The 16,583-nt window shown below is 31.9% G+C and overlaps 2 protein-coding genes across 3 annotated transcripts; one reads left to right on the plus strand and one right to left on the minus strand.

Annotated features, from left to right (window-relative positions):
- Window positions 1-1,632: 1,632 nt before the first annotated feature.
- Window positions 1,633-7,413, minus strand: LOC111687655 (E3 ubiquitin-protein ligase NRDP1). Of its 2 annotated transcripts, none has more exons than XM_046952722.1 (5): window positions 6,633-7,413; window positions 6,413-6,555; window positions 5,606-6,053; window positions 5,359-5,524; window positions 1,633-2,742 (listed from the first exon to the last, which is right to left on the minus strand). In XM_046952722.1, the coding sequence occupies exons 1-5, from the start codon at window positions 6,720-6,722 to the stop codon at window positions 2,639-2,641; spliced, it is 951 nt and encodes a 316-aa protein (XP_046808678.1). In that variant the 5' UTR covers window positions 6,723-7,413; the 3' UTR covers window positions 1,633-2,638. The 2 variants fall into 2 exon arrangements, with proteins under 2 accessions (XP_046808678.1, XP_023305878.2); XM_023450110.2 differs by having other exon boundaries at window positions 1,635-2,742; window positions 5,609-6,053; window positions 6,633-7,411.
- Window positions 7,414-8,186: 773 nt separating this feature from the next.
- Window positions 8,187-13,440, plus strand: LOC111687653 (glutactin). The gene is made up of 7 exons (XM_023450109.2): window positions 8,187-8,547; window positions 9,153-9,305; window positions 9,370-9,885; window positions 9,952-10,087; window positions 10,152-10,342; window positions 12,686-13,004; window positions 13,069-13,440. Exons 1-7 carry the CDS (start codon window positions 8,302-8,304, stop codon window positions 13,194-13,196), a joined length of 1,689 nt encoding a protein of 562 aa, XP_023305877.1. The 5' UTR covers window positions 8,187-8,301; the 3' UTR covers window positions 13,197-13,440.
- Window positions 13,441-16,583: the final 3,143 nt, after the last annotated feature.

Here is a 16,583-nt window from a genome sequence, read left to right on the forward strand (position 1 = left end):
AATTTTCGAATATACAAGGAAAACATATGCAAATATGTGCAGAATCCACTCATTCAGTCTGGAATGCGTCTGCTTTGAATGACAATCATAGAAACGCCATAAATTCCGCGGTCGTAGGATACCGCATGAACGTCGTACTTGGAGGTCACCCATAGTAGATATAGAGAAGAATCTTCCGCGGAAAACAAGAATTGCTCTGGCACAACTGAGATCGGAAGAAGCAACAGGCTCAATGCCTAGACCATCCCATCACACAGTTGGATGCTCCTCTAAGGCATATCAGAAAGATCTTCGAATATACCAAAAAACATATGCAGATATGTACAGGATCCACTGGATTAGTCATGGTATACATCAGGTTTGAACGACACTCATAGAGACGTCTTAATTTCTGCGGTCGCAGGATACCACATGAATGTCGTACTTGGAGGTCGCCCACCGCCCATAGAAAACACGGAAGAAAACCTGCTACGGTAAACAAGACTAGTTCTGACTAAGATCGGGGTGGAGAATGTTAGTTTAAAGACATATACATGTTAAAATTAATATTCAGGATAAGTTTCTGGTGCTGTGTCTACTCAAAAGGATGCAAATTCGAACAGATTTGCTGTTGAATCGAGTTACATAGTAATACACCTGGATGCAGGTTTTGTTGTTACTGTTATAACAGGTTGGCTGTAACTGGTTGTTCTTCCCTGAGGAAAAAACTTCCGGTTGATACAGCTGTTGCTGAGTTGACAATCCTTGGCCGATTTTCTCAATCGGGTCGTTCCGGAGCGGAGTTCCAATTGCCTGGACATTGATATAGGTTCCCCAGATATATTATTGTTTAGTTTTAGCTGTTATACCAACTTTAGATCAACGGCGTCGACTGTTGCAAACAAAAAATTGTTCAATTCACAATCAGTGTTGTACGATTGTAACGTAGTATGTCGTACTAGATCAACTGTGTCGATTGAATTGAGTTAGTTGCAAATGAAAACAATTGTTCAATTCACAATCGGTGTTTTACGTTTGTATCGTAGTTTGTCGTATAAGGTCAACGGCGTCGATTGTATCGAGTTAGTTGCAAAAAAAAAAAAAAAACAATTGTTCAATTCACAATCGGTTTTGTACGGTTGTAAAGTAGTATTAGGTTGTTGTTGTAGCAGCGACACGTGTAAAGTCGGTATGGCTTGGTCGTTGTTCGTTGAACTACGAGTCGTTTCGGTGCGAAGAACCGATTGTCGTGGGAACGGTCAATGTAGTATTAGGTCAACGGCGTCGATTGAATCGAGTTAGTTTCAAAGGAAAACAATTGTTCAATTCACAATCGGTGTTGTACAATTGTATCGTCGTATGTCGTATAAGGTCAATGGCGTCAATTGGATCGAGTTAAATGCAAATAAAAACAATCGTTCAATTCACAATTGGTGTTGTACGGTTGTATAGTATTCCCGTTATCTTTTTGTTTTTGTTTAAAAAAATTTAAAAACTTTTTTATGACTTACAATGCTACAACGATACAACATCGATTGGGCATTGAATGATTATATTAATTAAATTTATTTAATTATTATCTTTTTATTTTTGTATCTTGTTTTACTTTAAGGACAATTTTCATATAATTAAATTGATATTTATTATTTATAACGTTTCTCTAATAAATCATTTACTTACAACTATTTTATTATAATATGTGTTTTTTTTTTAGTTTTTTGTTCTTTATAAAAAGAATAATTAATTAATTTTACAAGTCTTGTGTAACGCATACTAAGAACTAATAGGAAAAAAATGCCAACTAATAGTAATAATAAAGGAAAAATGAGGCCAGAAAAAAAATTGAAACAAAACAAAAGTGCAATTAGAATTTCAAAATCAAAATATGCAAATGAGAAATTAATTTGTAGATTAATACAAAAATAAAATTTAGAAAATTAAATTCAAAAAACCTACATGTATGTACGAACGTTTAATAGTAATTGAAACGCACGTTGTATATATATATTACTATGTATATTACTAAACAAAAACATTATAAATGTATGCATAAATAATTATTATATATTTGTAAAACACTTAAGGTGTCGAGATCGCTTACATTTAAAATAATAATAATAATAATATATTGTTGCTGCCAACTAAATTACATTGAATAGATGTTGAGCTAAACTTAAAGGCAAAGAAAAAAACTTAACAAATAAATTACATATAAAGCAAAAATTTAAAAAAATAAAACGTAAACTGTTATCAGCACATACGAAACATATAAAAAAAATTAGCAAAAATATTATCTAAAGGCCATTTTTTGTTTTAAATTAAAGCCATGATGTTTAATATTTATATATATATACAAATAAAATGTGTTATTAAAAAATAAAGTCATGGTATTCATTGAATTAGAATTATATATCTGTTTGTATAATTGTGTATTTGTTTACTTAAAAAAACAGCTTATTAAAAAATAATTAACATTATTTAAAGAAGATTCTTCATTTCTAATTTTGCTTTTCCTTTATCATGATTACTTTTGTTTATAAACGTTATAATATATAGATTTTTTTTCAAAAGTAAATTTTCATTTCAATGATAATGTATAACAAACATATACACACATTCAAAACAATCTTAATTACAAAAAAAAAATAATTAAATTTACTTATTCTATGCCATGAGCAAAAATCATAACAAGACCTGGCTCGACCATAACATCTTCCGACATGTGAGCATTATCACAACTTAGAACTAAAACAGCTTGTTTGCCTAAAAATTTAAATTGAAAAATAATTATTAATTACGAGAAGATGATGCCACATATTGATTTTTGTTTCATATTTTAAAATAAAATCGTAAATACAAATTATTGTCAAAATTGTTAGATTCCAAAAAATTAAAGCGTGTTATCTATTTAACCCTATCTAGGACTACAGATCGACAAGGGTTTTTATCAGGAAGTTTGAAAAAAAAACCTTCCTCTACAACTGTGTTTTATTGATCTTTTTAATGTGGACATTTGACCCACTTCTCGAACTACAGACCGACAAGAGTTTTTATCAGGAAATTTTTAAAAATCTTAATCCTGTGTCAATTGTATACTCTACAACTGTGTTTGTGTTATTGATAGGTCAATGGTGGACATTTGACTCAAAATTATTATAATTTATGTTTTTTTGTAAAGAAAAGTAACACTCTTTGGAAAGGGATAGAGTAGTGGAGAAAGGTGGTGAAGGGGAAGGTTAGAAGAAAGTTTTAATAATTTACAACTCCGTAATTGCACGTTATGTTTATTTTTAGAACAGTGTTGCAGCGCCTCTGGTGTTGAGTAGGCGCATTAATATTAGGGTTCTATAAATCGACTTTCGAATAATCGACTTTTTGTCGAATTCGACTATATTAAAGAGTCGAAAAGTCGACTTTGGAAATAAAGTCGAAAAAAAAAATCCAAAAAGTCGGAAAAAGTCGTAAAAAGTCGAAAAGTCGTAAAAAATCGAAAAATCGTAAAAAATCGAAAAGTCGGAAAAAATCGCAAATAGTTGAAAAGTCAAAAATAGTCAAAAAAAATTCGAAGAGTCGAAAAATTCGATTAGTCGAAAAAAGTCAAAAATAGTCAAACAGTCGAAAATTGTTGAAAATCGAAATAAGTCGGTAAAGGTCGAAAAACGTCGACAAGTCTGAAGAAATTTCCCTTTTTCCCCCGTGGATACGCACCTGTGCTACTGGTAGTCTTCCGAAATATAATCATATGGTGTCTAATGAAACGATAACCAGTTGCCGTAAGATATTCACCACTATCGCCAATCATTATCTAACGTGAAATATGTTCCCTTTTCACTTTTTTCGTTCACTAACTTTTTTGTCATGAAAAAATCCCCTGTTGTGAAATTTGTAGAAGAAATTTTGTAAACATTGAAAAGTGAATGAATTGATCACAAGATAGCAATTTCCCCTTCTAAGTAAGTGAAAATTTCAAGGGAACTAAATTTTCACTTCTATTGGCAATAGGGGTGATTGTCTTGGTCTTTGTATTCTCATGGTATAACCTATCTGTTACAACGAGAACCAATTGCCGGTTCCAGAGCGGAGATCCAATTGTAGTGAGAACGCTGGATGGAGGTTGAATCATGAGCTTGTCTAATGAATGGTTTATGTAGTGCTTGCAATATGTCACACGCAGGCTATATCTAAGCGCATTTACAATCCAAAACAATACCAAGCGGGCTTAGGCATCCTTGGTCTAAGATTTTTAATCTAAACTTTCGATTCTAAAACTTTATTCCTTTGCAATAACTAGTAATTCTACAATTAATTGTTTGCTCTCTTCTTAATTATACTATCGATACCACATGGCAAGAATAATGCCCTTCGAATCGCAACCGCATCATCTAAATCAGGAGACCAGCTTTCCGTAGCTACTAGATGCAACCGAGTCCTACCTAAATCGAGACAGTTATTTACTATCGTTCCTGTCACTTTAAACCGTTTCGCCGCCTGTTAGGAAAATTATTAAATTTTCCTACTAGGTCGACAAAATGTAGGTCCGTTTTCCTTTCACCCACAGATGTTTTTCAGGGGAATGTTTAAGTAAAGAACTGCAGAGAATTCCCATAATCTTATTTCACATATCCTCCTTACCTATTTTCTTTCATTCTTCTGTTGTTGTAGCGTTTTCCGTCTTCACTTCTTGAAGGGAATCACAATAGAACTTATGGTCTCCTAGTGAATATACGCCGTTTTTACGGTGTATAACCCTTCTTAACCTAACTTAACCTATTTCTCTATTTCTCCTATCTATGTCTGTAGAAGGGCTATAGGCCTGCTTTGGGGTATCAACCCAGGAAATGTACATTGGCTATATGAGGCGGTGATAAAGTCAATAATGATGTATGGTGTTATTGTCTGGTGGCATGCACATGACAAATCATCCAACAGAAACGCTCTCAGGAAAGTTATGAGACAATCGACTCTTCTCCTAACAGGTATTATTAGGAAGACGCCCAGTAAAGCGTTGTTCGCTATGCTGAACTGGCTTCCTGTGGATCTCCTTTCTTGCTACTTGTCCATGAATGTCGGGCGTCTCTATACGAGATGGCGAGATATTCAAGAATTACCGGGGGATATTATGGGCAATAATATTGCTATATTGGCGAAAGCTGGTACGAGGTCATCAAAAAAAGTTATACTTGTTTAAGTATACTGTATACTGTCTGCTGAACCTAACAAAGTAGTTGACACCTCCTGGTATATATACAAAGAGATTCAACAATTCAAAAATTCTACTTATGTATGTTAGATAAGAATCTCTCTATTTTAAATGTCTTAAAACACACTCCTAGTAATTTCACTTTTGTTAAACTAAAGATATGAGAAATATTAAATTACCTGGTACTCGCCGACACACATAATTATCATATATACGACGATTATTCTGTCTAGTCTCTAACGAACTCAAACCTCGCGGCCAACGTCGTTCATGACAATTTTCCATGAGATTATCTAAGATATGAGGAGGACAACCCGATTCGGATAAAGCACGTTTAATCATCATCTATAATAGGAAAATTAAAACACAAGAAAACTCTCAATTATTATATAGCTACGCAGCATAAAATAAATGCAAAAAACTTCCCACCTGTAAAGCATCATCTGGTGTTGAGATCATGCCTCCCCAACGAGTTACTCGTGCTCGGGCCAATGTACTACTCCAACGTATAACTTCATCACGTTCCATCTGATCGGCTATAGCACGCATTGCTGGATTTGAAACTCTCATAGCACGCATAAAATCTTTGAATAATTGTAATTCACGTTTCAGTTCGTTTATGGTTAAATTTTGATCGGCAATTTCTGTTTTAAATTCAATCATCTTTTGCTGTTGTGTTAGTATCATTGTACGTAATTCTCGTACACAATTGTGATCTTTAAGTTCATCTTTGGGTATAACAAATCCACAACCCTTTTCACAGGGTAAAGGTTTCTTGGGATTATGTTCACACTCTTCCAGGTGATTGTTGAGAGCATCGAGTTTTAGAACTAATGTACAACCGTAGGCAGCATTATCACAGGTAATAGAGAGTCTGTGAAAAAAGTAAATTGATTTGATTAAAAAGGATTTTTTGTCATATGTTGACTGGCAGTTCATAAGTGGTACTCTATCTAGTCTTTTAGTTCTTAAAACTTCTTTGCATTGTGCAAACTTGATTCATTATGTTCTTGAACATTAACTTTAAGATGGCGAGGGAATCAGTTTTCCTTAATATGGACAAACAATTGGAAATTAGAAACTAATAGAACCTAGTATGTATGCACGCTCCCAAACGAAGCTATACATACTTTTATTGTAACTTTTCTCCCTTCGCACTATAGATATTCAAGACAAAACGTCCAAATAAATGAATGTATACAAAAATACTTGTTGCACACACAACAAACTTACCGTGATAGAAGATTTCGTAATATTCTGGGTACCGCACGTAGGTTGGCTGTAGTTAATGCATTGCGATCAACTGGGCAGGTTGGTTGACGTGAAAGCCATTCATTAATACAAGCACGACAGAAAGCATGTTCACACATAGCAGCCTAAATAGAAAGAACATTTCCATAATTAAAATCTAGTTTTTTTCTATGAGCAGAAAATTACAATTGAGTTGACTGACCTGTAAAGGTTCTTCTAGGACACCAGAACAAATGGGACATGTTAGTTCTTCATCGACCTCGCCCTGGAAACGATGTAGGTCATAACCCATAGCTTCTACTTTTAATTGATCGTTTTGCTGTTGTTGCTGCCTCTGCTCTACTAGCGACGATAAAAAATATTAACCCAACTACTGACGAGTGAGTGAGTGAGCGAGTAAGTAGTTTACTTTTTTTTTTAAAGAAATATTGTACTTAAATATCAACAACTACAACAGAAACAACAACAAACAAAACAGCAACAAGACGAGACAGTTAAACACTGAATGAATTGTACACACAACAACTGCAACAAAAACAACACAAGAAATAATATTGCGGTAGACGCTTGCGTGAGCGCCGATTTTTTTTTGTCTTCTTTCTTAATTTTATTTTATATTTTGTATTTGCAGCTTTTGTATTGGTTTGTTTAAATATTTCTGTGTATGCGTTTGTTTTCACTATCAAAATTAATCAAACAATTTTGTTGTGTTTTATAAATTAAAATTTATAAATCATAAATTATGCCAAGTTTTTGTAATATTTTGCAGCAATCAGTTTTTTCTATGAAACTTTTTCAATACATTGACGTCGCTGTTGGCAGCAAAATTTTATGTCTTCTAATTATTCTCAATTACACATATTAGTGTTGTTAAAATTAACTTTTAATTTATTTATATTGTTAAAAAGAATGTTAAAATTAAGAAATTGTATTTATTTTTATTTATTTAAACGCCTTCTTGGATATTTTTCACTATTTTTTTTAGTGCTGAAAAATTTTTTTACTTGTTTCCAAGAGCAACACAAAAAATACACAGTTGTTATTTGTTGTATTAACAGAGTTGCAATATTATTGTTGTTTTTCAATCAAACAGAGTAGTATTTTTGGGTATTGTTAATGTGTAGGTTTAATTTGTATTAAAGCGGAAGTATACAATGGCGGTTACTATTTAGTGTATTTGTATTATTAATTTGGATAAGGATTAACACTCTGGGACTGACATGGTTGTCTGACAGACAACAAAAACTCAGAAAAAATAGATTTTTCGACTTGTATCTTGTCAATAAACACTGTTTAACATGCATTGTCGTGCCGAAGTTAAAAAAAATTATAATAAATAGCTACAATGGAAAAATGGTGTCTGTCTAAAACCACGTCAGTAAAACTGTGGTATATTTTGCATTTTAAATTGAAAGCTTGTCATTTTAGAATAACAATTTAAAATTTGTTTACTCTACCCTCTACCCATTTGTAGAATTATGAAAAACTGTTCGCACCAAATATTATTATAAACAAACCCGTCTTCTCAAAATGCACTTTAAAAAGCAATAAAATTAATCAGTTTTTAATTTCAAATATTAACTTTATGCCATAGAGTATTTACGTTACACAAATTATGTATACTATAAAGATTATATTTCTTATCAAACAATACATATGTATAAACAATTTAAAGAGTGACAATAACTGTTAGCTTATTTATACACACATTCCTTGCTAAAATTTTCTAATCCAGTTATCAGTCTATACGGCTAATTTTAAGTGAGAACAACAATATCTCTATCAAATCAAAATAAATTCTTATTAAAGCAAAATTATAAAATTAAAATTGACTTATTAGCCGTTACCGTTGACCACGAACCTTTAGTGTTATGCGACCACTCATCGTATTAATAATGAATTCTTTACTCACGAGTGTAATAGTAATAGTCGTGGTTGTTTTATGTTTGAGCAGAACAAGCGATCAATATGTTGTACCATCTACCGTAACGTTAGACATACCCAATCAGGGCACGATTCAGGGTGATTACGAGACAACATTATGGTCTCAGCAGACATTTATGCGTTTTCGCGGTATACCATTTGCTGAGTCACCGCGTGGTCCATTACGTTTTAAGGTGAGTGTTATAAAAAGATAAGTAAATTTCATTAGGGGATTTACTAGCTGTATGTAGACAAGTTTCAAAGGTTGTTTTATTTTTAAATAAACAAATATAGATTACAACTAAAAATCAAAAATTATTATTGAAAAGAATATGGTCCACAGTCTGCATTACCATGTTGCGGATCATAATTTCAGCAAGAGACTAGTTTGTGATTACTCCATTGTAATGTATTGATGGATTACGTGGTCTTCACCTAGGACATCACAATGTTAAATGGTATATGATTATGATTATATGATTACCAATTATTTGGATTAATTTTGGACCAGTCTTTTAGGGGAAGTCTCAGTATCTCTCTATCTATCTATCTATCTATCTATCTATCTATCTATCTATCTATCTATCTATCTATCTATCTATCTATCTATCTATCTATCTATCTATCTACCTATCTATCTATCTATCTATCTATCTATCTATCTATCTATCTATCTATCTATCTATCTATCTATCTATCTATCTATTTATCTATCTATTTATCTATCTATTTATCTATCTATTTATCTATCTATTTATCAATTTACTTATCTATTTTTTTACATTCTAATTATGTTTAGCCTCCTATTAAACGTCTGCCATGGCGTCATGTCTTAGATGCCACAACTTACGGACGTCGCTGTCCAGTTATTACCACAATCTCACAACTTAGCAACGCTGAAATGAAACAGGATTTGGAAGATTGTTTGAATTTATGTGTCTACACCAAAAATGTAAGTAAAACCCAAATTTAATTATGATTTCGTCTTAATTTGTATCTCTAATCGTTTGTTACAGTTAACAGCTAAAATGCCAGTTATGTTTTACATTTATGGTGGCGGTTTCTATAATGGTTCAAATATCGATCATCCTCCACGACATCTCTTGGAAAAAGATGTTGTTTTAGTTGTGCCCAATTATCGCATCGGAGCTTTAGGATGGTTATCTACGCTCAGTGAAGAAATGCCGGGTAATGCTCCAGTTGGCGATTTACTTTTAGCTCTCCAATGGGTTCAAGATTATATACACCTATTCGGTGGTGATCCAAAACAAGTGACTATATTTGGACAAAGCGCTGGTACGGCCATGTCAGGTGTCTTGTTATTTAGTCCCAATACACCAATAGAATATTTTCAGAGATCAATTGTACAATCTGGTTCGATATTTGGTACATGGGCTATAAATCGCGAACCCTTAGAACAAGTTAAACGAATTTGTTCGAATTTGATGTGTGATAAGTGTGAAAGTAAACAAGAACTTTACGAATGTTTAAGAAATGTTAAGGTTTCTAAACTATTGGAAGTCACCCAATCGGTAGGTCATGGTATATTAAGAATTTTTTGTATATTTATTAAAATTTACAATGCTTTATTGTTTTAGGAATCATTTGCACCTATTATGGGTGATTTCTATGAAATTTTACCATCTGAACCAGAAAGTTTGTTAAAAGATTTTAATCGATCCGTGCCTATTATGACAGGATTTACTAAACATGATGGTACTTTTGTATTGGCCTGTAAGTTAAATTTGGACATAAAATTTAGTAAATTTATTTGTATTTTTTTTCGAACTATTTACAGCCTATTATGATGCAATGAAATCATATATAGAAAATCTTAATACTGTTAGTGTCCGAGATTTTGCCAAAGGATTACTAGACATGTCTATGGATAATACTGGCCTTTCGAAAAATCTTTTAACAAAACTTTTATTTTCGAAAAATCTGCTAGATAGTAATGACCACAAAAATGCCACACCCGCCTATTTTGATGTAAGTTTGCAATGTCGAAAGAACTAGTTTTTAACTTGTTAATTTAGATTAGTTCAAATGAAGTGATCGTAAGGTATCTAAATATCTAGAGTAAATGCCTTGTATAGCAGAGAGTCAAATTTCATTACCGAAAAGAACAGATCAAGAGCATTATCAATTTATTTTCTTGAAATTCCCTCAAGTTCTGGAACCCATAACAATTCGACAAAGTCTAATTTTAAATTGGGAAAGCAAATGCTACACATAGAAAGTAGCCTGACATTTACTTATGAAAATATATATTCATAGTAGTCCATCTGCTCAGTAATGGAGGATAATTCAATAGTTTTGAACATAAGCTTTGTAAATAATCATTAAAATCATGACGTTTTCGGAAAAAGATGCCCATTTTTCCCTAGAATCGGTTGAATTCGTAATTTTATATTTCAAAATGGAGATGTTGTTTTGATTGTTAATTGGAAATGCTTTCCTTTTTACCCATGAGATAAAGACCAGCTGTCCAAAATACTATTAGGAGGGTTATGCTTCATTAGCAGGCCCAACTCTATTCCCAGACCATAAGTTTCACTAGAAAAAGAACAAAACAAACATAATGTAAGATAAGAAATCAATGAAAAAATGGGCTTCTACCCAGAAGTTTTACCACCGATTCAGTTCCCTAAGGAATGCAATGTAACAGAATCTGAGTCTCTCTATAAAATCCAGGTTAAGTCCCGCTAGTTGCTTTTGGAACATAACTCCAAGTCACTTCAAACTGAGATTCTGTATTCCCTAGTTCCCTAACATCTTCAGATAAAATAGTTCCCCAAAATCTTCGGATAACCAACAATAGTCCGATATATTACTGTCCCACTTACTTAAAAAGGACCTAATTAAGCAATGTTACTTTAGTATTCCTATCAGAATCCTTAGATTGCCCTAATCCAGTCTTATATCAAGTGTTGTTGTTTTTTACTATTTCACTAATACCCAGTAAAAAAAAGAACATCCAAAGAAGCGAAAAAGAAGTAGAATTTACTCCATGGAAGTACTGAAAAAGACCTGAAGAAGTGATGGTTTTAACACAGGCTTGTCAAAGGAGGGACGTTTTTCTTGATTCCAAATTCACTACATCTAAAGTCATTCTCAGGAAGTAGCTGTCCAAAATACTATTACTTCAATCTATGTGCGAGCGTTAGGTTTAGGAAGGTTATGCTTCATTAGCAGGCCCAACTCTATTCCCAGACCATAAAGTTCACTAGAAAACAAACAAAACGAACATAATGTAAGAGATGGAATCAATGAAAAAGGGGGTTTCTATCCAGAATTTTTACCACCGAGTCGATAACCTAAAGAATACAATGTAACAGAATCTGAGTCTCTCTATAAAATCCAGGTTAAGTCCCGCTAGTTGTTCGTGGAACATATTTCCCATCCACTTCCCACTTACTATACTAGAGCAATGTAACTTTAGTATTGCTATCAGAATCCTTAGATTGCCCTAATCCAGTCCTATATAAAAGAACATCCAAAGAAGCGAAAAAGAAGTAGAATTTACTCCATAGAATTACTGAAAAAGACCTGAAGAAGTGATGATTTTAACACAGGCTTGTCATACGAGGGATTTGATTTGATTACAATTTCACTACATCTAAAGTCATTCTCAGGAAGTAGCTGTCCAAAATACTATTACTTCAATCTATGTGCGAGCGTTAGGTTTAGGATTGTTATTCACCCTTAGCAGACCCAACTCTGCTCCCGGATCATAAAGTTCACTAGAAAAAGAACAAAACCGAACATAATGTAAGAGAAGAAATCAATGAAAAAAGGGGCTTCTTCCCAGATAATCTAGTTTCCCCACGTCTTCGGATAACCAACAATAGTCCGATATATTACTGTCCCACTTTCTTAAAAAGGACCAAATTGAGCAATGTAACTTTAGTATTCCTATCAAAATCCTTAGATTGCCCTTATCCAGTCCTATATCAAGTGTTGGTCATAAGATTTTGTTTTTTTACTATTCCAATAGTTAATTATGTCATGGATTCTTTCGAATATTCAGTAATAGTGATAGATCCTGTCTTCTATATCAAGGTTCATACTATATCGGTATTAGCGGTGTAGACATCGGCCCTTATGTCGTTATCCATTTTGAGCCCTAAAAACTACAATTACCATGATGAAGTAAACTTTCTTTGTATAAAATTTGCGTATGATTGTAACGTGAAGATTTGACTAATAATGACTTCTAGTAGATTCCTAGGCGTGACTCCCGCTACAATTTTTGTTGTAATATTGGTTTTTATTAACACAAATGATCACTTGCATTACAAAATCTTTAATTTTATCCAATTCCCTTTTCAGCTAACCAGTATTATAGCCATGAAATCCCCTGTTTTGACTTTGGCTAAGAATATGCTAAACAAAAATCTAGCACCCGTTTATTTGTATAGTTTTGATTATGAAGGTTCAAATACTCGCTTTGGTTACGAATTTGGCAATGAACATTATCCATTTGAAGGTGGTGTACATCATTCTAATGATAATATTTACTTATTTTCAACACATCATTTAAATGAGGAAGATACAAAAATGGCTATGAAAATGGTAGAGATATGGACATCATTTGCCATCGAAGGAAAGCCACACATACAAAATGATATTGAAATTTTACCCATGAAGAGTAAGTATTTAAAAAGGATTTTTTATTTTGTCTTCATTGTGGTTATTTGCGATTATTTTTCCAGCTGATAGTGGTCCATATTTTCGTATTAATAGTGATATAAGCTTGGGTCAAGATGTTTATGAAGAACTTACCATTACCATAGATGATCCAAATAATGAAAGATTTATAAGAAAAGATATTGAATTTTAAATGTTGTTTTTTTTACACTTACTACTTGCTTAAAATCAAAATTTTATTTGTTTAAGCTTAATAAGCATTTTATTGGACTAAATTTGATTATAAAAAATAGTTATTTTTTTGTATTAATATAGTACATTTTATATATAAAAAAATTATTATTATTATATGTTAATTAAATTAATTACATTTTAAAAAGTGAAATAATAAACAATAAAATACACAACATTAGCTGCCATTTAATTTTGCTACTACAACAAAATTCTATTGTTTTTTTAATTTTTTGCATACAATTTTAAAAAGCCTAGTTCGATAATTGTGTCTAATTATAATGTTATTAGTTTTAATATTAGTATTTTATTTAAAATTAAAAGTAAGTGTTCATAATTTCTATTTAATATCTTTTGATTTTGAATAATATTATTTTAGAAAGTTATAAGTTCGCTTTATTATACCCTTCACCTTCGTGAGAAGGATATATATAAGTTTGTCAATCCGTTTGCAATTTCTATAATATAATTTTCCGACCCTATAAGGTATATATGTATATATATTCTGGATCCTTATAGATAGCGGAGTCGATTAAGTAATGTCCGTCTGTCTGTCTTTTGAAATCATTTTTTAGAAGATATCGGGGAGTTCCGAAACATTAATAATTCTATTAGACATGCTTTCGAGAAGTTTGCTATTTAAAATCAGCAAAATCGGTCTAAAAATAACGGAGATATGAGCAAAAATCTGAGACAACCTCTGAAAATTTCATCCAAAAAAAAAAAAAACATATTTTTTCATGCTTTGTTAAAAAAGCAACAACAACACTGTGAATTGGAAAAAGATGTTCATGTGAGTTATATGTGCGAGTCCTCCGGACAGTCCAATATCTAGTTTTCCCATATCGATTCCGGTATAAATTGACAAAACATAGTGGAAAGCATTAAGTGCTGCCATACTAATTTATTTTGCTTTAATTTTAATTTCCCAGTAAAAACTTTCATTACCATGTAAGGGGTTAAAATGCTAAAATTCACTTACACAATAGCAGTCATAGTCATAATTTTAACACGGTGATGTCATTGGAGGCAATTACTTACCACAAACGATTACAAGTAATTAGAAAAAGTTGTCTTTGTAAATTGCATGAAAAAACTTCTATATCTTTACTGGCAAAACGACTAATCAATTAGAAAGTATTTATATAATACATTATTAGTAAGACCTTATTAGACTACTCCTATGTAATCCAGGCGATATCTAGTAGTCATTGAAAGGTATATTGTTAGGTAAGTAATTACAATTGAAAGCCATTACCCAGTTTTTGCTGGGTTGTAACCAAATATTGTATTGACGAATTTGTAAACTAATTCTTTTATTTAATGAGTATTATCAGAGACCAACAAGATGGTTAATGTAAACAAAACAAAATAGTATGATTTGGATTGATCGTACGATTTGTCACAATATACTCTCCAAAGATGTTTTTCTTTAAAAATGCACAATCGGCATCATTACAGAAAATAAGATTTGTCACAATATACTCGCCATTGGTTCAATATACTCGCCATTGGTTCAGCCAATACATTATTTTTAAGCTAATAAATTACACAAAAATGGAATAAGTCGTTTTTTCTACACACTCTCTGACTTACAAGTTATATGTGCGATTCCTTGTTATAATGTCTCCCATTATTCCCCTAACACGAGCCAACATAATATAAATTGTTATAATGTCTCCCATTATTCCCCTAACACGAGCCAACATAATATAAATAACTACTTACATTGCAACATTTTATTTTTTGCATTACATTTTATTTTTATAAATAAATTTGTTACCAAACTTATTTACAGACAATTTTCCTAATAATTATTTTATTTAAAATTGCTTTTCAGCAATTATTAAAATTGTGAAATTATTATTTTTTAATAAATTGCAAAAATCCACATAAGTTTGTTTTGTACCCAATTTAAGAACGGAAACAAAACACACTTATTGAATAGAATTGAAAATAATTAAAATTTAAAGAACTTAAAATTATAAAACTAATAAAAAATTTCCTCAGGACTTTGTAGATAAAAAAAAAAGTTTAACACTTTTACTACAACCAGGAATAAATAAAAAAAACTAGAACCCAAAGGAAAGCTTAATAGTGAAGGAAGGCTCAAATCAACAATCAGCTTACAACATTTCATAGACGGAATAAAGAAGGAACCAACATAAACAGACAACCAAGAGGATCAACTTATCACCATTTAAAAAGTAAGACTAGTTCCTAAGAAGAAATTAAAATATCTAATTAATATAAGAAAATTATTTAAATGAATGTGATAGAGGAATTCGAAAAGGAAATCGAATTTCTCATTGAATTGTACATTGTAAATGAAAAAGATAGGGACAGTTTAAGAGGACTCTTAAGACAGTTAACACTTATTGAGATAAAATCACGGAATAAATATCTAAGGAATAAGAAAAAAATCAGGAAGACCAATAAGAATATAGTAAGGGTAAATAGAAGGAGACTCATTTTAGAAAAGTTTGAAAAACTTATTCATAATGACAGAAGAAAATCAAAAACCTTCAGTTAGGATTGACCCATTAAAATATTTAAACCAAATTCCGGAATTTAGCGGTGATTGTTAACTTGTTAGATAGGGTCTATCCCATACTTACTGTTTACGACGAACTTTCACAATTACTATTCTCAGATATAATTAAAAGCAGATTTACTGGAAAGGCAAGAGAATTTAAAGAGATCAATTGCCAAGTACAATCATGGACAGATATAAAGACTGTACTACATAATAATATCGGGGACAGATGTGGACTTGAGGAACTGTTCGATAAACTAAAAGGTACAACCTTCAAAACTAACAGTGTAGAATTTTATAATGAAATAAAGCAAAGACTTAGAAGTCTTAACAATAAAACAATTATGACAATCAGTTCCGGACCAGCGGCAAATGAATGTGCCAGAAATAACATGAAAACTGCCTTAAATGTGTTTAAGGAAAAGATTCCCGAACCTATGCGTACAATTCTAACATGTAGGAACCCCCAGACCCTTGAAGTAGCAATGGAAATACTATTCCAAACTGGCTATGCGTACGTCACATCAACAAACGAAATATTTCCCAGCTATGGAAAACCACCGAACAAAATAGGACATAAAAATCGACAAACATACCGACAAGTTGGTAACAACAATTCTAATAATACAAAGACTTTTAACAATCGAAACACACAACCACATTTTTCATATAATCAACCAAACCCTCGAAATCACTATCGGAATAACATTCAAAATATCTCAAATAATTGGGAAAGAAGAGACTATCGGAACTTTAATCATAACGGACAAAATCAACAACAAAATAACTGGAATCCTTTCAGACAACAGGACA

This window comes from Lucilia cuprina, chromosome 5, assembly GCF_022045245.1.
Source record: "Lucilia cuprina isolate Lc7/37 chromosome 5, ASM2204524v1, whole genome shotgun sequence".
NCBI classification, from domain to species: Eukaryota; Metazoa; Arthropoda; class Insecta; order Diptera; family Calliphoridae; genus Lucilia; species Lucilia cuprina.

Bases quoted from the DNA above. Each gene is read 5' to 3' on its own strand.
- LOC111687655 (XM_046952722.1), bottom strand. From the start codon at position 6,722: ATGGGTTATGACCTACATCGTTTCCAGGGCGAGGTCGATGAAGAACTA. The intron at 6,556-6,632 runs GTCAGTCAACTC...CTTTCTATTTAG, and splicing joins TCCTAGAAGAACCTTTACAG to GCTGCTATGTGTGAACATGC. The intron at 2,743-5,358 runs GTAATTTAATAT...TTAAATTTTTAG, and splicing joins TGTGTGTCGGCGAGTACCAG to GCAAACAAGCTGTTTTAGTT.
- LOC111687653 (XM_023450109.2), top strand. From the start codon at position 8,302: ATGCGACCACTCATCGTATTAATAATGAATTCTTTACTCACGAGTGTA. The intron at 10,088-10,151 runs GTAAGTTAAATT...AACTATTTACAG, and splicing joins TGGTACTTTTGTATTGGCCT to CCTATTATGATGCAATGAAA. The intron at 13,005-13,068 runs GTAAGTATTTAA...TTATTTTTCCAG, and splicing joins TGAAATTTTACCCATGAAGA to CTGATAGTGGTCCATATTTT.